Source organism: Eutrigla gurnardus (genome assembly GCF_963514095.1).
Source record: "Eutrigla gurnardus genome assembly, chromosome: 11".
NCBI lineage: Eukaryota > Metazoa > Chordata > Actinopteri > Perciformes > Triglidae > Eutrigla > Eutrigla gurnardus.
Window position 1 is genome coordinate 7,222,737 of NC_139925.1, and position 25,277 is coordinate 7,248,013.

The following is a 25,277-nucleotide window of genomic DNA, read 5'->3' on the forward strand; positions in this document are numbered from 1 at the left end:
TAATAATGATAATAATTTGGTGGTTTTCATTTTTGGAATTCAAGAAGAACATAATAATAGAAATGTGTGGTGGTAGAAGATATCCTGCCAGTAATGGTGTATTGGTAAATCAAAGTAGGCAAAAGTGACAGGACAGAGTTTGAAGTAGTTTCTCACAAATTACATTCCTAAAAAATACTTGTATGCTTTATTGTAACCCTTATTGTAGCTTCTATATTTCCTTCCTTTTATTCAATACTTTGAGTTACATGTAATGTTGATACACAGCCAACAAAACACCAACTAATTGCATTAAATTGAGCATTATTCACATGTCAAAATGGGCTTATTAACTGAAAACATACGCACATCGCTTAGTTCCATCGTAACCAAAAGGCCTTATTTACCCTCAAGTCGAAAGTTACACTCAAATCGCTGTGACGTTGCGAACCTCATCTCCCGATTGCGACATTTCCTACGGCCGTGAACGCAGCGCCGCTCTGTTCATTCCTACAGTGTGTCCCGCTGTAGGACAGTCTGCGTGAACTCGGGAGGAGAAGCGCCGCGCTGTTGAAAAAAACTCCCAGGATTTACACTCTGCCATTTTGAGGAAAAACCCGGTCGACACCAAGAGTACAGACGCGTCCGTTAAAACGGGAGTCATGAGCTGAATTTGGCCGAACTACTGCTGTGAATTTGTGAGTATTTCTCTCTTCTGGCTCGCGCTCAGCTCTGGTTTGCTTGTGTTCGCCGACTTTTTTAAAAAACGTACGTTAGACTTTTGTTGTCAGTCGTCGCTCGGCCGGCTGAGCGGACGGCGTGTGTGTGTGTGTGTGTTGTGCTAACAAAGTGGAGTACGAGTGACAACTTCTACTCGGGCTTCGTGTCAACTTCTACTCGGGCTTCGTGTCAACACACAAGCCGCAGAAGTGATCCCAGAAGTGGGCCTCTCTGGCCCGGGACACCGGGGGCCTGGCTCTGTTGTGGATGACAACATGCTGGTACTGTTTTCTTTCTCCAGCCGGAGTTGTTGTTATGGGCGACAACAAAAAAATGTATGTCGTCCAAACTCCACGGCAGGCTTGAGTGGCGTTTACCGACCCCACGCCGCAAGAATGCGGCTCGAACAATAGAGTTTCAAGATGTGTTTGCACATGTAGATGAAGTTTCATATTCATTTTTTGTGTGCTATCTTTTATCAGGAAACGACACTGTTTGGTTAGTTGTGAGCTTTGTAAAGTGGAATCACTGTTGCTACAAGTAGGGATGGGATGATGAACGGTTTTTATCGCGTATCGGGATAAAACTACCGCGATAGGTGGAATCGTGGTGAATTTTCATCATTGGTATAATCGTAAATATCGTCATGAGTGACTTGAAAAAGCTGTCATGTTCGCTGTGATGATAGAGAAGTAAAAATAACAGCCCAATTTTAAAATAAAAATACAGGAAGTATCATGTATTTAAAAACCACTCGCATCTTGCCATTTTTAAAAATGTATTAATTGTTTATTTATGCAGAGAGACCATATGATTACCTCCATTTAAAATAATTTATTTTGCTCTAAAATTGATGTTCACGACATAAAAAAGTGTTCTCTCTGTGACACAATAAAAATATTTCAATCTGAACATAATTCAAAGTGATACCGGTTTGTTTAATGCTGGTTTTCAAAGAGTTTTAAGTATATTTTCATAATCGTGAATTATTTTAGGTCGGGATAATCGTGGCATGAAATTTTGTGGAAAAGTCAGTAATGTGTGCTATTACTAGTTAAAGTTTGCTAACATTTAACAACCCAAAGCCATCAGACCAAGTAACGCTATAGCAGCAAAACCCTGACTGCATTGAATTGTGTATTTGTGCATTTTATTGCTTGTGAATTCAGCTTTTCCTTTGTAAAGGGACACATTTACTTCTTCTAACAGTTACATAGTCTTGCTGCTTTTGAAGGTGCTCTAAAATACAGATGAAATACATGTTTTCCATTAAGTTATTTTTAGTTTATCCCTAAGTGTCTGGTATTAAAATTAATCACTCCTGATACAAACAGCACAATAGTGGAAACGTATTTTTTGAAGTGCTTCAGCTGACAAATACGGCTCTGATTCATTCCTGCTTTTCTTTCCCAGACATGCTTTTCTGGACTGTAAATAACTCCGCAATAAAAGCACCGGAATGAATGCATATAATAAAGCTAACATAACATTGATGTGTTCACTGTGTTTAAGGTGTGAGGAGATAAAAGCAGCGGCACCCACACCTTTCTCTTCTGCTTTGTTTGATGGGAGACGGCGCCAGTGTTGCCACTGGAAATGGGTCATCACTTCTTTTTTCCACCGTTGCACTAGATTACATAGTCATTGTGACCCCAACAGTAGTCCTCACCCGTCAAATGAAACAGGACAGTGTTTTCTTTTGCTTATCTGTTCTCAGGAAAACTCTCTATAAGGCTATAGTGTGAGTAAACAGGAACTATCCAGGGAATCCACCATGAACTTGTCTCATTTAATCAGGAAGCATCTGTCTTCTAAGTTAAAGTTCAAGTTCATGTGTGCATTCTTTTTAATTCAGCAAAAAACCACAATAGTTTCCTCTCAGTCATCATTTGTCAGGCGACTTCCTGCTTCCTGTCAACAAGGGATTTGTCCTTTCTGTCGTGGGAGTCGATAGGAGAGGCGACGTTACGGGGCCCGCATGGAAATGGACATTGATCTTGAAGTAAATGACAGTTATGATCGCTGCAACTAAGATATTATATGAATTAGGTTCACACAATGTTTTGTTTCATATCCCTGTTGGTTAGTTTCAGCTTGTGATTGCTGTTCCTCTTTGTGGACATTCTGTGTGTTAGTTGACAGATTATTCCAGACATCATATTCACATGTTTTTGAAAATTGTGCTTATATTTTGGTTTGTTATGACGTTTTAGTGTTTCACTCGTAGCCAAAGTGCTGACTGGCCTCTTTAAAAGCTGATGCGTGCATCTATATGAACAAATTCTGCCCCAGTAATTATAAATAAGTGCCTTCTAAGTTATTGTCCATGAGGTGTGTACATTATTTTGCCTTACCCAGGTTTAGCAAGGAGTCATTTCTTTAAGTATAGTAATGATAAACCCGAGAGAGGCCTAATGCAAGGGATCAGCTGCCTTTTTGTCTTAATTGCAGTGCTGCAATTTAACTGAGAACAAACCATAACATTGTTTGCAAGGGAGACTTGAACAAGAAGTTGCTCTTTAGAATTACAATTTGTGTATTTCCATTTATTAGCAGGTTTGTGAACTTGTGAGATTTCTTCCCCTCCCAGGCCTTGACGTGATAACAATGAAAAATATGGTCAAACTTAAAAAGTAATTCCTCAGACTCCTGTTTTATATATTTCTAACGTATTTAATTACTGTAAAAAGCTGCTCTTACTCCCCCAGGCTCCTTCTTGGTTGCTGTTTTATGTTCGGCAGTGATAAACAACCAGACTTTATGAATGTCCAATATATTTTTGAAATTTTGATGAAAAAAAAAAATGACATTAAGATAATATTTGTTCACAGAGGATAAAGCAGGCTGGTATTTCCTGTGTGCAAAGCTGCTTGTCCCCGAGGAATGTGGGGAATGTATTTACTTTGTCCTCTGTAGATTTAGCAGCGTCTCGTTTCTGTACTGCCTGCTGGAGGGCCCAGGAAGAGACGGCAGACTGGAAAATGACTCTGAAAGACTGCCGGTAACCCCCGCGGAGAGCTCGGTCTCCTCGGTGCCCGTCTCTTTTGAACCAAAGCTGAGGGATTCTATAAGTCGGGAGAGGCGGGATGAAGTCATTGGATGTCTTTGTGCCTTTGTAAACATCCCGCTCATTAGAAAGATGTTCTCCAGTGTTTGACTGAAGACTTGTCAATGCGCTACCCTGAATCAGAACCCCCTACTTCCCTGTTTATTTATAGGCAGAGGAACTTGCCACTAGGATTTCTCCTTCATGCAAGTCGTGGCTGTGATGTTGAGGGGAGGAGGAAGGCTGTAATTGAGGCTTTCTGCTTTCAATTATTTTATTTTTTTGCAAGATTTTCGTGGTGAAACTCGGCTTCTACATGTTTTGAAAGCGGCTTCTTCTCTGTGGCCTAAGAGTCTGGTGTTGGTGAGAGCAGAGCCGCCAGCGCACCAAAAAAGACACGCTGTGATTGACTGGCACGGAAATGAAGAGCAAAGATTATGTCAAAATTACAGTTCGCTCTCCGCCTCATTGGCTAATTAGCCTGAACGCCGCTGTTGTTATTCCCACACTGTCCCAACATTTACTCCCTACATGGAAACGTGTTCTGCAGATCATTTGACCTGAAGCTTCGTACAGTACAGCTGCTGCAACACATTATACCTGCTTCTCACAGTCGACTTCATGCTGCTTAATGAGGCAGATTTTTTTTTTGCCCGCCACTGCAAACTTTTCCCAGGCAGGCTCACGATGAATTATTTAAACTATGCTCATTTCAAAGCACGGTATCTGTAAAATCTCACATTTTTACGTATCAATTTGCAATACAAAGCCTTTGATCTTTTCCTTTTTTTAAAAAACGTGAATATTTCCTTTTCTCTGAATATTTCTTCCACCAGGAGCTTCTAAAACACTTTTTATATGTCACAATCCACTTTGTCAGATTGTGTGGATACAGATAATTTCCTGTTAAATCATTCTTGGTAAATGAACTGCATCGGGATGCCCAGCGGTGCTTTGAGCTAAATGCTAACGCCAGCCTGCCGATATGCTCACAATGACAATGCAAACACGCGGATGTGTAGCGGGTCAACATTTCAGTTTAGCGTGGTAATATTTGCTAATTAACACAGAGCACAGCTGAGGCTGAGGGGGATGTCATTAGATCTGCAGATATTTGGCCATAAACTAAAGTGCTGGACAAACACAAAGATGGGCCTGGCAACGGGGGACCATGAATGTGTGTGATAATTCATGGCACTCCAACCAATAGTTGTTCAGGCATTTCAGTCCGGACCAAAGAGGCGACAGCCGGCCAGACATCTAACAGGTCTCAGTGCTCAAAATCTGAGTGTATCATTTAGGATTACAATGTGAAGAATGACAGTACTGATGTGTTGGCCCAGCCAGTGCATCACTCTATAAAGATTCTAACTCTACAGCCCCATAATACAGTTATTGCCCTGACAACAAAGGCTGCAGCGCTGTATCATTTTCTGTAGTGCTTCAATGATACAAATAAAAAAAAGGGAAAAATGTAGTAGCTGGCATTTTGATGGATTTCCTACAAATGAATAAAGCTGCTTGACGCTCTCTAAAAGACTGTTGACACTATTCTAATCACGTACTTGCAACACAGTTCAGTTCATAAATGTTTGTATGAAGGATTCAACAAAAAAAAGGCTCTAATCTGTGGTGTCACTGAGAGAGAATCTCCTGCTGATTGTCTGACGCCGCATCGCAGAGTGCTTGCTTCAGCGTTTACAGCAGCAGAGCCTCAGTTAATTGTGGCGTTAACATAATTATGTAAACATGTTCCAGGTTTTCAAGGTCAGTCTCTCGTCACATTTTAATGGAGCACCTTAAGGAAACATGTTTTATTTATGTCTCCAGGTGCTCTCTTTTTCTCTCGCTTTTTTCTAGCTCATAAAAATGGACCCACTCAACCTTTCATAGTGATCTGTTAAGATGTGTTACCTCTGAGATATTGTGAGATTATATCTTTTTTTTAAATGACTTCTCTCTAATGTTTCTTTTTTGTTTTCTTGCAGAGGAGAGGGCCTCAGGGAGACACTTAACCCACCAAAGGAGGAATTGTTGATTTGATCGACCGGTCATCTCTTCAGCCATGTGCTCCACAAACCACTCAAACTGGGTGACGTTTGAAGATGACAACGCGCTGCTTTCATCGCCTCAAAAGCCCTCACAGTCATCGGGAATTATCAAAGCATCAGTACCGCGTCCCAACGGTCTGAAATTAGTTCTTCCTCCCATCAGAGATACTTCGTGGAGCTTCAATAGCTCTCTAGAATCCCCGCAAAGTCACTCTGGTCTTAGTGGAAGTTCCTGTGTACCATGTAACACGCCCTTTTGCACTCCTGTGAGTGGGGTTCCGAGCAACGCGTCCCCATTTCACTCCAACACGTGGGATAAGAACGACTTCTTCCGGAGTCTGTCCAGCGCGTCCACCACCTCTGCTCCCTCTCCTGCACCCGAGGCCCTGCACCACACCTCTGATGGCCCAAACCCTTTCCCTTCTTTCAAGGGGAACTCAGGACACTATAACCCTTTCTGGGATGGATCTAAATACAGCGCAGACGTGGACAGCTCCTCCTCAGACTCGGAAACAGACAAAAGCCTACCACGTTTCTTCATTCGGACCAAAGACGGCAGCGAGCCTCCGCGTGACCACCTCCAGAGCTCCTTCTCCTATGTCTGCGACAAACTGGAAGGCTTACGAGCAGAAACGGACCACGAAGCGGTGACGGAAAGAGACGGGGAGAGACGGTTGAGTTGCAAAAGTGAGGTGTTAAGCGAGGGTTCGTCTCAGTTTGTTCCGCGGGGTCTCTTTCGTAGCCAGAAGAGAGACGGCTGGTCTGTCATGCTCAGGATTCCTGAAAAGAAGAACCGCATGTCGTCACGACAGTGGGGGCCGATCTACCTGCGCTTGTTGCCGGGAGGAGTGCTGCAGATGTACTACGAGAAAGGGCTGGAGAAGCCGTTCAAGGAGTTCCAGCTTCTCCCCCAATGCAGGCCCTCGGATCTTAAACTGGAAAGCTACGGCGAGCCCCGCAAAGTGCTCTCGGTCAAGGTGGAGCACTTCTCCTACACGGAGAAGAAACGCTACCACCCCAAGCTGGAGGTCAGTCACGAGGCGGAGGCAGACGAGCTGCTCAAGTTTGGCTCCACAGTGCACGACGACATGGAGGACCTGGTCGTCTCCATGGAAGAGGAGATCTTCAAATTGTGCATGCACCACCAGCAGAGGCGGCACTACGAGGAGCAGGAGCTGTCCTTGCAGATCACCGATCACATCTGGATACAGCTGGATAAGTTTGGAGAAGTCGTGGCGCGGACAGCCTTCACCCAGATTCACTGTCTGGCTTTCCTCAACGGACTAGGGGATTGTTTTCTTGCCCTCAACGATCTGGGGCTGCTGGGCTTTGACGCCAGCTACGGGTCCGAGGACGACGGTGAAGTCTGGATGGAGATCGCAGACTGCCACTTCCACAAATGTGTGAATGAGACGGAATATCAGAGGTCGCGGCTGGTAAAGTTCTCACCTCCCGAGGCCTGCAGGGTGGAGCTGATGCGGTACAAGACGGCGTTTTTGGGTTGCACGGACATTCCCTTCTCGATCAAAGCCGTCGTCACAGTTCAAGGTGCCTATGTGGAGCTCCAGGCCTTTCTTAACATGTCGGCCGCCTTCCTTTCCACAGCGTGTGAGAATGTAGTGATCCGTGTGCCAGTGCCGGGCGACTGGGTCAAAGTGACACAGACGGTGGCCTTGCTGCGGCAGAGGTCACTGAAGGCCCGAATGAACAGAAACGCCTGCTTGGGCGCCGTCGGCGCCGCCAACTCACAGCCCGTCATGCAGGTGACAATCGGCACCGTCAAGTACGAGAATGTATATTCAGCCATCGTGTGGAGGATCGACAGACTGCCCGCTAAGAATACGGGTAATTAAATTCTCAGAGATTAAAATTCAGCATATCATTATTTCTAATTAGCTTCTTGTGCTCGTGCATCACATGTTTGCCGCTCAGTGGTGTGACACTCGAACTACAAGTGACCTTTGTTTGCTCCTTTTGCAGCGGTGGATCATCCCCATTCCTTTTCCTGCAAGCTAGAGCTAGGATCTGATCAGGAGATCCCAAGTGACTGGTACCCCTTTGTCACGATGGAATGTGAAATCATGGGCGCGGTCGTGTCACAGACCCGGGTGAAGTCGCTGGGCACTGCCAACGACATCCAGCCGCAGAAACATGTGACCAGTTGGACGCGCTATCATTGTCAGGTGAGAGGTCTCATCAGTGTGGTAATATCTTGGTCAGTGCATGAGCAAACAGTATCTTGTATCTTTTAATGCAACTAATCTCAGTTTTATTTATATATATATATATATATATATATATTTTTTAGGTGGAGGTGGAGAAGAAATGGATTGAAACAGAATCCGAGAAGCAATCTGGCTGTATGACACAGTGATTGTCAAAGAAGCTCTGAAGAAGACGTTGATCCAAGACATTTGCCAGAATCCTCTTAACGGTGAAAAGGAACGGCAAAAAGAAATGAACAAAAACAAGGGTGATGAGGGACTTTCTGCTTATATCCGGTATCACATTCATCTAATTACACACATAGTATAGTATTTCTCATGGAGGCTCCTTTTTGTATCCTTTAACTAAGACTGAATTAGTCTAGACGCAATAAACAATTTAACAAGGTCCTTTTGCCTAGCACTTTACATTTAATAGGGTTATTAACTGTACGACTACAGTTTCTATGAGTACTGTATATAAGCTTGCATTTGCATCGTCTGCACTGCCCTCCAGAATAATTGGGGATAACCGGCTGCATGAGATAAACAGCTTAAGTAATGAGCAATATTCACAGAATTTGAGAGGGGGGGGGGGGATTATCAGCAGATGTTTAGTGTCCTAAGTTCACGTTCTTCCAAATGTATTCGTTTAGCTATGAATCCTCCTGTGGCATTGGCATGGTGTCAGAACAAGTAAACTGCTAATGACCGACAAAACTGTGGAAAACGACTGTGTTGCAATTATAGTTGCGCGAATACATTGGTTGGAAGGCGGGTCACATCATGCTGAGCCCATCAGAGCTTGTCTGAAGTGACCTGATCACTATTGTTAAGGTTAAACCGACAATTACGTAATTTTGCATTGGCACGAAAAATTACAAAATATTGTCATATTTGAAGGGGAATCGTCTTACTACAAAATGCGTTTACAAAGTGAAACAACGGCATTAATATAATTTCATAAAGTAAGAAATGTGCTTTTGTTTTTCACATGAAATACAACTCATTACTTGTGTTGCTTACCTCGAGTTGACCTTTGACTATATACCAGGGTTGTATTCTGGAGGACTGTAATTTTATTTAAACAAATCAAATCTTTATTATGTGATCTTTCTGTCTCTGGGCTGTGAATAGGTTGGATATAAAGAAAAAAAGTGAGGCTTGACAGTGAACAACGAGGCATTCAGTGATGAGTTTTATGTATGAGGTACCTGGCTAAAGCTGGATATTATGTACATCAACAGTAAACATTGAATTAAAGCTCAGTGTCTCATGGTACTTCTTCAAAGATGTTCCTAAAACTTCCACAGACACTTGTAGAAGACAAACTACTGGAGAACTGCACACCGCAATAATATGTATTACTTATTAACATGGGAGCCAAATAGTTCACCTTAAAAAAAACACAAATTAACTTGCTGCCCATCGTCTCAGTTTTGTTGATAGACATCCAGCAGTGAGTAATGACTGGCTGCTGCTGCTCAATAAATGACAGTGATTTGTGGGAAAAAATGTTTTTGCTGTGTTTCACAGTTGCAGTTTTTGAATGCAATATTTTTCCAATATTATTTTGTATCACTCAACTCAAAATTATATTCATAACGAGAACAGGTTTTCAGTTGTGTCTGCCCTCCCATGTTGTTAATTATTTTGATCACGATAGGGGGCAGTGTTTGTAAACAAAATTAACCATGGTTCCCTCACATTTCATTCATTATTTTCAATCTCAATTTTGAATGACCTAATAGTTAATATCATAAGTGTGGACTAGTAAAATGACTTAACATAGGTGATGTAACATTATTCATATATGGGAATTAAGAGTAAGGAGTAGCTTTAGCAAAGTGACAGCCGGGTGCCTGTTGGTGTCATCGACGGCAGTCTCCACACTCGTGTTGCTTTTGAGCCACATCGCTCTCATCCTCATCAGAGGAGCCAACCTACAGTGTTGAAAGAGTGCCAGCATTACCAAACAGATGCTCGGAGGAAGTAGGGGTCACGGCCCCTGCTGCTGCTGCTGCTACAACTCTATCCAGCAAGTGTTTTGTGAAGGGTGAAATACTTTAACTCCTGGCATTGTGCATTCTTGGGTTCAGACATCGTACTGAGCCCCCAGCACTGTGAAAATGTGCAAAAGTGCAACTTTGAGAGTAACCAGTTGGACTGAGATATGTCTCTCTAAAACCACATGATGGAGATCAGCTTCTGACAACTAAACCACAACATTAGGATGGATTTGTCTGTTCAATGCCATAAAATGTTTGGTTAACATGTAAATGCAAAATGAGTTACAGGGTTGTTTGGATGGTAAAATGAGCGAGACACCAAATGAGAAAGTCTAAACTTGTATCTTGCTTTAGCAACAGACGTTGAAATTATATTAAATTGAATTATCTGTCGATTTCTATATGGACATATAATATCATTACATTCTGAGACTCCTCATCCAAACTAGCAATGAGACCACATATTTTATCACAGAATCAAATGGAACCCCCCCACAAAATTGATCGTTGAGAATTTCCTTTACAAGTGACTTCAAAAAGTATCATGTTAGACAAAAAAAATTGTATCATTATTTTATATATTTATACGATTTATGATGATTTAATTTAAGATTTGATTTTTTTTTTTTTGCTTAAAAGGATGTTCACAATTTTTTTTTTAATCTGTGACGCAATAAAAATATTTGTTTAACAAAATGTTAAGTGGTACCAGTGTGTTTTAGTGTCATTTTAAGAATATTATACATTATTGTGGCCGGGATCATCATGACATGACATTCTCACATGTCCCATGTCTAATCCAAACAAACACGGAGGTCTCTGGTCCAATCACATCTCTCTGCGGAGCCTCATTACGCTCACCTGTGTGTCGTCGCTCTCAGTCAAGTTTGCACTGTGCGGTCAAAAGCAAACTGGCTTTATCCCCGAACTGTATGTATGTTTTGCTCGTACATTAGTGGTATAATGTTCCCAAAGTTCACTGTCACCGAACCGCCGATGTTTTTGACCTGAATCATGCTGACCAACACAGGCCCAGTGGTAAGAAAACCTGCTCTCTAGCTAGTTTAGCTACATGCTAACTACAAGGAAAACCAGCAGATCTGTCTTTAAGCTAGTTTAGCTACATGCTAACTACAAGCAGAACTAGCAAATCCGTAGCTATATGCTAACTACAAGGAAAACCAGCACATCTGTCTTTAAGCTAGTTTAGCTACATGCTAAATACAAGCAAAACTAGCAAGTCAACCTTTAAACAATTTTAGCTACATGCTAACTACAAGCAAAAACTAGCAATTCTGCCTTTAACTAGTTTAGCTAAATGCTAACTACTAGCACATCTGCGTTTTAGCTCGTTTGCCTACATGCTAACTGCTAGCAAAACTTGTACATTGACTTGCATGTGACGTAGCCTAGTAATGCGCCCCTGAAAGCACCATTTCTATTCAAATATATATCAATTCAGAGCCTCATGCTATGTATGTTAATAGCTTACATTGACTTGAATGCACAATGAACAGTATTGGGAACATTCTAAAAATGAAAATATTTTAACAATAAAAACTCCTGTTGAAGGGCTTAGTTATTGTTTTGTAACTGAAGGGTGTCTTCAGTATGTTGAGAAATGGGTTACATACAGGTATACGAGTCTGCGGTTTCCAACAGTGGGCTACATAGAAAAGGCAGATGTTTGAATGGTATCTGGTATGTTGCTTGTAGAAACACAAATAAATCCCTTTATCCTCGCAAGCAGCTCAACATCGTCCTACTTGCTTTTTCTGTGAACTGCAGGCCAAGCTCTACTTGTCTATAATAGATGATGTGATTGAGAGTATGAGGGAGCTCTTCTTGGATGAAGGGCTTGAAGACCGAGTCCTGGAAGATTTAAGACATGTGAGTTATGCTCCACATAAAAAAAACAATAGATATAATGCTTATCGTGATTCAAGGTGTCAGTTGCAGCAAAGTTAGGCCATCTAGCGAGGAAGTATACACCACATTTGGAAGACAGACTGCTGTGTCTTCTTGCTGTGCAGCTTTGGGAGTCAAAGATGATGCAGTCAAAAGCAATGGAAGACTTCAGGAAAAATAACATCAACTCATCCAACTTTGTACTGCAGCTCCCCGCCAACTACACGAGGACTGATCAAGAACTCGCAGGTAATGCGATGCTGCTTGACATAATTTGTGGTTTGGTTTCATGCTTGTGTGATTTTATCACTTGCTCTGCTTTGGTTTTCAGCCTCAGTTGTGATCCCCGCAAGTCAGAATATCCACAGTTTCCCAATGAAGGCAAGTGTCAAAAATATTTACAGTCCATCACCTCCCTGACTTGATGTGGATCTTTACATGCAGGATCAATCTTGAAAGCAACTGAATATGATATTGTTCATTTAATTGTTTTAAGGTTCAGAAATTCAGATTTAGTTACATTCAAAATATTATTTTTTGTAAATATCAGACTGCTAAATTCAAGAGGGGGGGGAATTAATTAGAGACCAAACTATTAAATACACAAAAAGATGAAGTGTTTTTTCATTCCCTAATTGAATTTGATCAACTTGAATAGATTTATTTTGATACAATTTTCTACCAGATGTGTTTGTAGAATTAAACCCACATAGATTTAGTTGAGATTGTTGTCATAGTTGAAGGCTTAATTACTATAAATGGCTATTATTCGCCTCCGTTAATTTCATTTGTCTGACACAACAGCTTAAAATGATGCCTGTGAGACGGACATTAATGAGGCCAAACACTATCCGACAATAATCTGCAGTGTTTAATTTACAAACCCAATATTCTGTGGAAGATGACTGTAAATGATTAATGTTTGATATGATGGATTATATTTCCCTTTTATTGCAGAACAACTCAGAGATACTTCCTACTTTTTCCCTCCCTGCTGGCTTATCTTACCCTGTGCAGATACCAGCTGGAGTCACTCTGCAAACAGCCTCCGGTACTCAGTGATTTTACCTGTCCCGGGGCCTAAATCTGTTTTAGATTCTAGCGTGCACTAATTAACGTGTCACTATTCCCTTTTTGTCTTACTGAGGCCAACTTTACAAGGTCAATGTTCCTGTCGTGGTTACTCAGGCCCCAGCAGGTCAGCCACCTGTAGCCCGACCTGCACAGAAAGTCAGCGTTTGCAGAGAAGCTCCTGGCCCTCAGTCAGCTGCAGTCCCACCAAATACTAGTCATCCTCCTCAGGAGGCGGAGCCACCCTCTGTTACAGCTACTCCTGTGTCACAGCCGCCACTTCCAAAGACCAATTTACCCCCCGGTCAGGAGAGCAGCCTCCCCCAGCAGCCACAATTACCTCTTACTGAGACCTCTCAGCCTCAGGGGGTCCACTCAACCCAGTCGCAGCCGGAGGTCACGCTGGAAGAGAATCAGCCGATTCCACAACCTGAACCCGTGAACCTCGGTGTGAGCGCCTCACCCCTCAGTCAGTTATTAGACTTCCAGATCAGCACCGAGGAGGCGTTGACACAGACGGCACAGTTAAAGACCAGAGACATCGATGACATCCTGAAAGAAGTGATTGAGGAGGAGAGAGAGAAGGCGGAAAGGGCAAGGAATCTAGCACCTGCAAAGACTGGCAACCAGTCTGGGCCTGTTCTTGGGGTAATTTGAAGGTCATTTTCTCTCTTTTAAGCAGATAGCATGAAGAGAAATAGGAAAAGGCAAGTTGTTGAGGTGTAGAAGTCTATTGTTAAATGAACAATTTTGGAAATCGATCATTTACTTTTTTGCTGAGCATTAGATGAGATAAACAACTCTTATATTGGAGCACTAAATATGTAGTTGTAGCCATTTAGCTTACCTTATTGTAAAGACTGCAAACAGGAGGAAGCCTCGCTCTGTCCAAAGGTAACAAAGCTGCCGACCAGCTGCTCACTAATGCATTATTACACATCATTTCTTCTTTTTTTTAATTGAGGTTTATCTGCCAAACTGTGTTTGCCCAGGAGTTTCCAGGTTTTCTGTTAAGGTAACAGATGCTGCTGGCTGAAGCTTTATATTAACTAGATTGATAGAAAGTGGAATCGATCTTTTATCTGACTCAAGTGTAAAAAAACTGTTGGACTATTATTTAAAGGGAAACTCAACCAGTGTTACAAAATGTGTGTTTTTAAATGATGTCTACCAGGTAGAGGGTCTAATGAAAGTTGTGTTTTATTGTGGGAAGTGTAGGATCCAGCATTTTTGTAGCTTGGACTGAAAGTTGAGATATCTCAGACTATGCTGCATTCGTTTTTTCCTTCCATTTTTAATCCTGGCAAGTCCCTGAACTTTATGGACGTTCAATACTAAATTGTTGAAGTGACATAGTCCTCCAACATGAATCGCATTAAAATGTAAAATGCCCGGGTGCTGTAAAGCTTTGCTGTCAACTTCAAGTGTGCAATCAAAGAAAATACACTTAACCATAGCATGATTACATTTATCATGGCATAACTGTTAGCTTTCTTTTTGCAACCCTCTGCTAAGCTGAACCTGGACTACAACTACAACGAACTGTCGGACATCGTTCAGCTGGATGGTCCTGCAGGCAACTCCGACATGGAAGAGGAAGAGGGAGTCTCCTTGGAAGACAACGACTTCCTGGGCATAATAAACGCAGAGGCCATAAAGGCCCTGCAGGAAGGAGACGGAAGCAGTGACGGCAACAGCATCTCCTCCAGCAGTGACAGCGAGGGAGTCGATGAACTTGCTAATGTGGAGGAGGAGGTGAGAGCGAGCGGGTTGGATATACATTTAGTCACAGCTTCTTTTTTGCCACTGAAACATTTATGAAAATCCCCATTTGGTTTAGGATCCTTTGAACTCTGGGGATGACGTGATTGAGCAGGACATCCCGGATCTCTTTGACACCGACAACGTAATCGTTTGCCAATATGACAAAGTAAGAACATTTTGGCTCCATATTAGTCATTAATGTCTTCAGATCCAAATGCTGGCTCCTAATAGTGTGTAAAATGTTCTTTCTATTGCAGATTCACCGCAGTAAGAACCGCTGGAAGTTTCACCTGAAAGATGGAGTGATGTGCTACGGAGGCAAGGACTACGTGTTTTCTAAAGCTGTTGGGGAAGCGGAGTGGTGATGGGCTTCTGTTCCGTTGAACACATCAGATAATCACGTAGAAAGAGGGGGAAATGATTTAAAAGAGAAAGATAATTGGTGCATTTAGACCTCTTGGTGGTGTAATTTGGCTCGCTGAGCAGGCAGTTAAAACACTGTGTGAAATCACTGATACATTTGTTTTTTTTTCATTGTGTAATTATCAGAACAATACTGCAAGTCATTTACGGTATTTCGACCAATTACACGGCAATGTCTGTGAATCCGTTCTAGTGAGACAAAGAGCATGAATTTATGTTGTTTAATCATTTGCTGAAGTTTTCTTTATTAGTGGAGCAAAACATTATTTGATCTGGAATGTGTTTTCTTTCTGTTGTGATGGTGTTGCTTTGAAGGTACCTAATGCGCTCTTTGATTTTCAACAATTGGAATGGCTTGCCTTTAATCAAATACGCTGAGCTGCATGTTCATGCTGCATTCAGTGAACCCTTTTCTTTGTGTAGCCCGTACAAAGCCAGTGTTGCCTTGTTGTCGTGTTGTTTCTCTAATGACGGTTTTCTTTGTTTCTATTAAATCCCAACGACTACATACAAATTCACCGGGACATGACAGAATTAATTTATAAATGCCAGCATGGACACAAACATCCATTAATGTTCGACTGTGTTTTGGATAGACAGTCAAGCAGCTCCTCACAGCTGGAGGGAAAACACAAGGCCTGTGTGACGGCTCCGGCAACAACTCACAAAAAACAAATCCTTGGAAAATGATTTTGACATTGCCAATGTTGTCCCAATTTCAGCGGCGTTATTTGCTGCAGGCCTCGGGTTTTCCTTTGTACAACATTGTTCATTTTCTTGTATACCAGATTGAAATGTTAAAAATAGTGAAAATGGTGCTACTTTTATAGCACTAGCTCTCTATTTGGGAAATGTCAATAAGAAGCGATGGTGGGTTGACGTATGAAATCAGAAAAAAACAACTTTTTAATACACAAAATGACATTGGACTTGCAAATTACTGGATACTTTTTGCAAATGATTCAATCAAAAGAAATGTAGTTGGATTTGTGATAACTGGTAGACGAATGCATCCCATGATGGGGAGGTCAGTTAGCAGCTTTCAGGGGTCACAAGCCGAAGTGTTTAAGAACCACTGCTTTATAGCACTGGAGTAGGAAACTATGCAGAGCTGCTATATCAGATCTCCTGATTCTATGAATAAAGTCAACCATATTAGATACATATTTAGCTCTAGAATCGACAGTGATTGAAAGGTGGCTTCATGGGGATACTTGAAATAGAAAAAGATGTTTAATATAAGTAATTGACCACAAAACCATGTCTATTAAAATGTCTTATTGTGACCAGCAGTACTATTTAACTTGAACGGAGTCTCTGTGGCTCCTCTGGCATATTAAGTCTTCACATCCCCAAACACAATATAACCCAATAGATGGTGCTAGAACTCATCTCTGAGGAGCTGGAACTAAGACCTCCATTTGACCACATTTAATTCATAACTCAAAACAGCAACATATGGACAGAATAATAAATATATACATTTCTACATATTGATCTTGAATAGAACCGTCTCTTCTTGTAACATCTTTTGATCTTAATAACATAAATGAACATCAGTGCTTTAGGAGAGCTCCGCAAATAAACTGGCCTGTTATAAACGTTAACCTCCGTCCTCCGTTGTCTTTCGATTTGAGGTCTCTTGGTCCTGAATGAAGAATTTCTCACTTTGTAAACTAGCCTGGATCTGATCCGACGCCTGCCATCTACAAAACTGAGAATCTCCTCACCTTCAACTAAATTTTGAAGAATTAATATTGCTGATGATAAACATTCTCGGTGTGGCCGGTCATGTGGCCCCCTTGTTTAGAAAGCAGTCCTTCATCTTAATGTGGTAGGCGTAGAAGCTGAGCGAGTGAGTGTTCCTGTTGGACATCTTTTGGGTGTAGTTGACCTGCGAGGCCAGAGTCTGGGACCTATAGAAGTCGGCGTGGTGGCGGCGGCCGCAGCAGCGACCCAGCAGCAGGCGGGCGTCCTTTTTGAAAGCCCGTGTGAAGAGCGTGTACAGGAAAGGGTTGCAGAGGGAGTTGATGGGATAAAACAGGATGAGCAGGATCTTAGAGTGGGACACGGATATGAGGGGCATGCGCAGGGCGGCCGAGATGGCGAAGAAGGAGATGGGCGCCATGCACACGAAGTCTGTGAAAATGAGCACGGCCATGCGCTTGGCGAGCTTGGTGTCCCCGTGGCGGGTCGGGTGCTCCGGGTTGCGGACGCTCATGTACATGCAAACGTAGCAGTAGCAGACGACCAGGAAGGCGACGACGTTGAGAACGAGCACCGCCACCACGTACACCTGGGAGAGCAGCGTGTCGATGTCCATGGGCAGGCAGATGCTCACCTTGCTGTAGCTGCTGACCCCCACCAGGGGGAGCAGGGCGACCAGCACCGAGAAGGCCCAGCCCGCCGCCATTATGGCCGCCACGTGGTGCATCCGCAGCCTCTTGTTGACGTGCATGGCGTTGGTGATGGTGTGCCACCGCTCCAGACTGATGACGGTCAGCGTGTACACCGACAGCTCGCTGGAGAACACCGTCAAAAAGCCCACCACGCCACAGCCGGGCCCCGTCTGCCAGTCGGTGGCGTAGTTGTAGTACTCGTGGCGGGAGAGGTAGTCCATGAAGGCGATGAGCATCAGGTAGAGGCCCATGCACAGGTCGGCGAAGGCTAGGTTGCACATGAGGAAGCGGGAGACGCTTAGCTTCTGGTGGCTGATGAGCAGCATGGCCAGGACGGCCAGGTTGCCGGTGACGGCGAGCACCGTGATGATCCAGGTGAGGTAGCGCAGGAAGGCGAAACCCAGCAGGTCCTCGCACGGGTTAAAAGCATCGGGCTTCGGCGAGCACTTGACGAAGGGGCTGTTCAGACAATCGAATTCCAGGTCCGGATACTGAAAGTTGATGTCGTCGTAGAGATTGGCGCCATCCGCAGTAGGCTCTCTGGAGAAAACACATGACATCACAATGAAACCCACAGCCTCTATAGGGAGGAGAGGGGTCAGAATAGGGGGGGATTATGTATTTTGCGTCTTCTTTTTTTCTTTGGGGATGGGGTTTTACAGAAGACAATTAGGGCCACATCATTTTTATTTTACTTTTTTAAGAGTCCTTGAACTAAAAAACTTGAATTTCTTCAACTTAATTTCTTCTTCTGTGGTTATTAAATTCCTGGGGGAGAGGTGGGTATAATTTAATCTGGCCCGTTTATTATCCTAATTGAAATATTTTTATTTCCTACAACGTTATGTCTGTTCCAACCTGTCAACATATTGATTTCACTTAAAAACGGTGGTTTTAATTGAGTGAGTGCTGCTAGCTTAAAGTGACGGCCTATTATATTCTGTATTCATTGTATTTGTGCTGGAGATCAGGCAGTACATTAAACATGGCGGTCCTGTTTCCATATGTGTTTTATAAGAGATCCCCGTGAAGTGACTTACATTTCAGTTTCACTGAGATCACAAAACTTTGTCAAGTTCTTCAAGGCACTTTCCCTTTAAAAAAAAGAAAAAAAAGAAGAAAAGGTTAGCACACAAAATGTCAATAACTCAACTGCTAATTACCAAACTGGCCATGCTATGGAGTCAGTGCACGGAGCGTTTGTTCTTCATGCAGATGTGAATGGATTCGCTAGATCTCTTGAGCAGTTGTTCGCTAACCTTTGTTTCCGCCGCCACGTGTGGAAGGCGCAGCAGTGGCTGGAGTAGGCCACTTCGGCCTCCAGCAGCTCGGCCAGGCTGTCCAGCGGAGGGAGGGTCTTCAGAGCGAAGGCAGAGGTGGTCTTCAGAAACCTCACCTGCTTTAATCCCGTCAGGGGCAGGGAACTCAGCGCCGTGGAGGAAACGTCCCTGAATCACACGGACACATCGGGGAGATTAGTGAAATATGCAGCATTTCAAACCCTGAGCCACTGAAGCAGCTTTAATCTTCCTCGTCTGTGATTTAAACACACGGAGGGTTACAAACCGCAAGGAGAACCATCTTTAAGTGTGTTGTTGAGGATGAGCATAAGAAAGGCAAATCTGTAAAGTTCTCGTGACTTCGGCAGCCGAGTGCTAATTCTAACGTTTACATATTCATCGAGGCCTTTCCAAAGCAATGCAATTACTGACACTTAAAGACCGAACGCATTGAAAGCAAAATCACATTCAGGAACGTTCTTCGCTCCCTCATTTGATTGCATAACTTGTAGCGTGGCATTCATTAAATCTGAAAATACCAAACGAAGGAAAGGAAGACCTTTGGTTTCCCCGCGTGTCGGTGAATAATGCCCACAAACGCTACTGTATGTCACAACAGAGATAAGAGGAAAAATTCATATCTATAACACAGAAGTTGCTTGCAATCAGAGACCTTGCTGGGATATTTGGTCACTCATCAGTATTCAGCGAGCCCTGCCCTTTCCTTGTTGGTTGTTTACACAGACTGTCTGTCACCGCTCTAATGTTTATACAATAAAATGATAAACATTGTTATGAATATTAATCATGCTTCGCCGGCCCAGTTCAAATACGGTCGCCTTAAATTCTGTTGATTTCAACAACAAAAGATAGCTAATGTATGATTGTCCACATTCGTATATTTACTTTTGATTTCTTATTTCTTATTGAATGCTTCAGTTTCACTTTTACTCAAGTGCTTTTTTTAAGTTTATACAAGTATTTTTTTTTATACTTGCTTGGATACGTTTTACTGTGAAAACTCCACTACATTTATTTGACTGATATAATTACTAGTCACCTTGCAGCTGATGGTTTTATATTCAATCAAATTATTCTCTAAAATATGATGCGTTTTTATAGCTTAAACTGCCCCAACAGTATAAAGCATAAAGTAATTCGGATCAGCTTCGCAATGATAAAGAACATCAAATTTACACATTATCACTAATTTCCTGTCATGTCTCTGCTGTATGCAAAAATTGCTTAAAAAAATGATTTAAAAAAAATATTCTTAAAGGGGTTAGTCTGCATAACTTTTGATGAAGTATTTGTCGTAACATTTTGAATGCTTTTATGCTTTAATTCACTCTAATTTAAAAGTTTAATAAATCTGTTTTACTCGCCGTTAGCTACTGAGATCAAATAAATATGCCTTGAGCTGCTAAATGCCCACTTTGTTTATTAGCTGGTAACCAACTGTCTGTCTGTCCATCTGACTGAACGACACACTTCCAAATGGTGAGTAAATACCAAAACAACAAGCTGATTCATGTTTAAGCTGACTTCCAGGAAACTGTCACATTGTGTTTGCTTGTGTTGGTTTTATTATTCGGTGAATTCTTGCTACTCACAGAGAACTGGGACCTGTGGCTCCTGCAAAGGCGTCTTCTTCAATGACACTGAGATGCCTGTTGTCTGTCAAGATCCTATAAAAAAAAAGGCATACAAACAACAACTGTAACAGGCGTGACCTCCAGTCCAAACAGCACTTTAGCAGTTAACACGCAATATAAAAGAACATTTAAGATGACACATTAATGGTCAACGAGGCCCCTCCAAGCGTTTTTCTTCTGCTTTTAGTTCCCCCAGCTTGACGCTGAGGACGATGAGAATTACTTTAAGACTGCAGGGTGTCGGCACATATCTCGTCCCCATCAACATTCAGCAGGACGGGGCCGAGCGGGAAAACAACGGGGCATGCAATCTTTGTTTAGTCTTACATAACGCTTGTTTATTGGTACACTCAGTTTTCTTATGATTAGAAAAAGAAAAAAAAAAGCTTTAAATCTGAACACAGATGACTCAGCAGTAACACACCGTATCGGCCTGTTGTGTGATTCCTTTATAAATATTGATAATCCAAAATGCTTACAGTGAGTTCAGCTTGGTTCCGTTGAATGCGTGAGATTTGATCTCCTTGAAGCCGTTTCTAAACAGTTTCCTGTGAAGGACACGAAGTTTTACATTTATACACCAATCGCCGAGGTCAGAGAAGCCCGACATCCCATTACACAAGCATATCGAGACAAACTGTTGCCCTTAGCTCCGAATCCGGCACCTGTACTCACATGTCAACGTACTCCTCCGTGATGCCCTGGAAGGAATTGGCGGGGATGGTGTCGATCCCCATGTTGTCCGCCATTTCTCTGCAACACGGAGGAGACAACATCCTGAATTAGCAAAACGATGCACGTCCGCACACAGAAAAAAAAGAGCAGCTTGGTGAACTGTGACCCAGTGGGAGAGGTTAGCGGCAGGGGGAGGGTGGCATCGTGAGTAAAACAAACAAAAAAAACAGCTCAGGATGACCAACTTGGGCTCCGAACATGCAGTTTAGGAAACACCCAGAAAGGCAGTATTTTTAAACAGGAGTACTTACAGGATAATGGTCGGCACCAGGGAGGAGACCGCTGTGAAGTCTGGGAAGTGTACGAGCCCCGTGTTGGAGATGCACCTGTGAAGACGAACAGCAGGGGACGATGATCGAGAGCAGAACATCATCAAGGTGCCCACAACAATGGCACGGCGAGATATTTAAATACGGTTTATCACGGCGTGTGACCTTTAACGTCTTTCTTCACATTTAATTTGCAGCAATGGATGAATTCAAAAACATTTTCTCAAAATGCTGGATCCTACGATCCCCACAATGCAACTCAACCCCCGTATTTCACTAGACCCTTCCTGCCTGTTATATGCTCTCATGTTTCAATCTTCATGACCCCAGTTTATCTGTCACATAACCCTAATACAGCCATATTTTTTTTTTAAAGCCTGTAAGATATGACAAAAAGCATGGTGGACAATAGTTGGCAGGATTAAGGTTAGAAGTCTCACAACATTTTAAATAAAGTCAAGTGAGTTGACACACAATACAATGACAGACCCATTATAATTAGTTTAAATAGGTGAATAATGATCAAATGAAGAGCAGAATGACTTACAAATATACCAGCCTGGGGAGGTCAGTGAAGGCCCCTTTTTCAATAACCCTCAGACTGTTGATGTTCTGCACTATGCTGTGGGAATAAAAAGTGAAGGAAAAGCGTCAGTAATTACAAAAATAGCTTCGACTAACAAAACCAACACAGAAAAGTCACGGATTAACCACGCCGCTTTGGAATTTACAGGCTTTGATCTGGTGAAATTTGAATGGTTCCAATTGGTTCCATCGAGCGGGTTTGAATTTGACACACGAGGCAAAGCGTCACTTACATTTCAGCCAGGCTGGCGAGGGAGAGGAAGGCGTGTCTCTGGATCCGCGTGATGCTGTTGCTCTGGGAGATCTCGCTGTGGCACAAAGACACGGCTCCACATTAGTCAACAGATTAACGGGAGCCTGAAAGACAAATTACTCAGGCTCATAAAATAACGTTGCAGCAACACAAAGTTATGGATTTCCTCCCCTCATTTGCTGGTGGATGCACCTTATTTGGGAAATAGGACGGAGGTGATTGATATCGGGATGCCAAGCCATGAGGGAAATATTAAAAACTTCGAGGGCGCCTCGTGTTTTGGAAACGCTCCAAACATACATCGGGGATGCATCTGGGCCACGGAGACTAAGTGAAGATGTTTAAGTAGGAGGACTAAACAAAGACGTTCAGAGACAAGCAAAGTCAACAAGACTTCTTGATTCGTCCTTGAACACTTTGTTTTTTATTGTTTTGTTTTTTTTAAATGGAGGCACGCTCAGCCGCTCTCCATCTTCCTTTTTGCAATTACCGTTCTCTGCCACTCTCCTATAATCAGCCAACACTTTCCTCAGATCCAACGTCAACAGTTAAATGACTTCATCTGTACTTCTTACATTGTTTTTCCTCCGTGCCCTCCTCTGATTGCATTAAGTGTAGTGTCATAATTACCACTTAGAGCTCACAGAAGCCTTTTTCACATCTAGATGAAGCTCAGTTTTACGTCACCAGCGACAAACCACACACACACACACGCTCATGTTATTACCTTGACACAGGTGTAAACTGGCTAGGGGGGTCACAGCTCCAGGACTGTGACCTCATTTCACCCGGAAAGGTCTCTTATCGCGTCAAACTACTTTGCAGATGGATTTGAACGTGACGTGTCGGTGCTGTAAGTATCTGAGTCTGATAAGACTCGTCCCTGAGGAAGCGGAGCAAACACACTCGACACAAAACCGTCTCAGAGTGATTTCACCACGGGACTAAACACGCGCTATCTGCTCATCAAACTGGAAGGGATCTGTTAATGAAATGGTGAAAAAAAACCCATTCAGGATCGTTCGGTGGCTTCGGGGGGATTTAGTAGCTGTAAACATGATAAAGACGAGATCAGGAGTTGATGAAAATGGGTCAGATATGTATCAGATATACATCATTGGGCTGTGGGGTATCTTTGTACAGCTTTCTACTTTTGGAGAGATCATCTATAACAAAGAATAAATTCCATCTGGATACGGGTCATTCACTTTCACCCTCCGCCTCATTACTGAACGGGACAAATAGCTGCAGGGCAGCCTGCTGATCCACAGAATAAAATGTACCGCGAGGAAATAAATGGCATTCAGACGTTAATACTTCACAGGAAGTAAACTCCAGAGCAGTGAAATGCAAATATGTAAGGGAATAATGAATGGTCAAACACAAATGGCCTCTTTCCTCTGCTGCTATTACTTTACAAGCATCGTGACTTTATATAAGTCATTTTGGACAACCCTTTCATGTTTTAATTACATTTCTGAAAACGAATACATTTTCATTATCACTGCTAGAGAGCATTTAACATGAGACACTAGAACATTTGAGACGTTTTAAATAAGTGGAAAAACTCTTCATTCTCTGGATTTTGATGAATACAACACACATCATAATGTATGTGAGTAAAATATACTCAATGATTTAAATTAAATACAGTAGAACTACACTTTATTCTGTTTCTTACAGATGCATATTTGGATCATTTTTCTAATTCAACACTTTATCTACGGTGGTTTTGTTTGAACACAGAGACCAATAGGTGACATGGGTACATGGAAAGGATATTTTAATTAAATTTGGGGGTTAATTTGCCAAGGACTCATAAAATGGCCTTTATCAGTACATTCCATTCCCTCACAGTGGAAAGCACATGACATGTTCCCAATAATACTGCTATAAATCTACATTCAGGGTCAGTCAAATATATTTCGGGTTCAATTTTATGTCCAAATTCTGTCAAACGTCAAGAACATTTACTGTGTTAAAACGGATCCTTCCACTCAAGTTGGAAAATTATTAAATATAATAATGCAAAAACTTACATCATTCTAATGTTGATCAGCTCCTTGAAGGCATGAGTGGGGACTTCTTTCAGGGGCAGATGACTGAGTCTTCTGGAAGATTCAAAGTAAAGCTGTTAACGCCACAATTAAACAGGGGAATAGAAGCATGTCTCTTCAGGTTATGCTTTAAAATGACATTCATAGAATGAATAAACGTTTAAAGAAAAGTCCTATATATTAGTGACAGTATGGGGGAATAAAACAACTTAGTGAGAAGCCAGACACGGTGAGTCCTAAAGGAAAAGGAGGGGGAAGTCCATAAAGTAGCAGGAGGGCATTGATGTGAAGTACCCAGAGGTTGAACATGAACTACCGGCACTGAAGCTGGAGAAAGTCGGGTTACTTACAGTCGAGACACGGACGCTGCTCCGGCCCGGGAGGCCAGCTGAGTGTCTCTGTTGCACTGGAGGGTGTCTGCGCCGCAGCGGCAGATGGCCGGGCAGGTAAACGCGCAGCAGGAGCGCGCATTCAGGACACCGGACAGAGCGACCAGGAGCCAGACCGCCCGGGGAGCCATGCGGGACACCGGGCCACTCACTGCGGGATCCAAAAATATAAAATAAAATAAAAATGAAAAACTCTGCTGAAGCTCCTCAAAGTTGAAATTTAAAAAAAAGAAGCAACTCTAACACGCCAGATCAAAGGTAAAAGTCTAAATAATGTAACGGTCTTTTTTTTTTTCTCCACCTGCGCTCTCAGTAGGATCTACTGCTGCCTTCAGGTGCTGTCGTAATTGCGAGCACGCTGCCCGTCTGGAAGATTCAACAAAGTGAAAACTCGGGCGAAATGTTCTTTTGACAGCTGAGCTGCTGAGACGTGACGTTTGGTGGGCGGAGACACTGGTGTTAAAAGTGATGTGGGGGAGT

The 25,277-nt window shown here is 42.6% G+C and overlaps 2 protein-coding genes across 2 annotated transcripts; one reads left to right on the top strand and one right to left on the bottom strand.

Moving 5' to 3' along the window:
- Positions 1-501: 501 nt before the first annotated feature.
- On the top strand, positions 502-15,160 carry ston1 (stonin 1). The gene is made up of 13 exons (XM_084020914.1): positions 502-677; positions 5,734-7,641; positions 7,777-7,979; positions 8,105-8,166; positions 8,657-8,696; positions 11,798-11,899; positions 12,043-12,166; positions 12,249-12,298; positions 12,875-12,968; positions 13,065-13,636; positions 14,504-14,743; positions 14,829-14,918; positions 15,010-15,160. The coding sequence occupies exons 2-13, from the start codon at positions 5,811-5,813 to the stop codon at positions 15,115-15,117; spliced, it is 3,516 nt and encodes a 1,171-aa protein (XP_083877040.1). The 5' UTR covers positions 502-677; positions 5,734-5,810; the 3' UTR covers positions 15,118-15,160.
- Positions 15,161-16,964: 1,804 nt separating this feature from the next.
- Positions 16,965-25,038, bottom strand: lhcgr (luteinizing hormone/choriogonadotropin receptor; the record flags this gene model as incomplete). The annotated part of the gene is made up of 11 exons (XM_084021363.1): positions 24,759-25,038; positions 24,391-24,462; positions 22,332-22,406; positions 22,061-22,135; positions 21,496-21,570; positions 21,185-21,262; positions 20,989-21,057; positions 20,468-20,542; positions 18,834-19,022; positions 18,615-18,668; positions 16,965-18,114 (listed from the first exon to the last, which is right to left on the bottom strand). Exons 1-11 carry the CDS (start codon positions 24,926-24,928, stop codon positions 16,965-16,967), a joined length of 2,082 nt encoding a protein of 693 aa, XP_083877489.1. The 5' UTR covers positions 24,929-25,038.
- Positions 25,039-25,277: the final 239 nt, after the last annotated feature.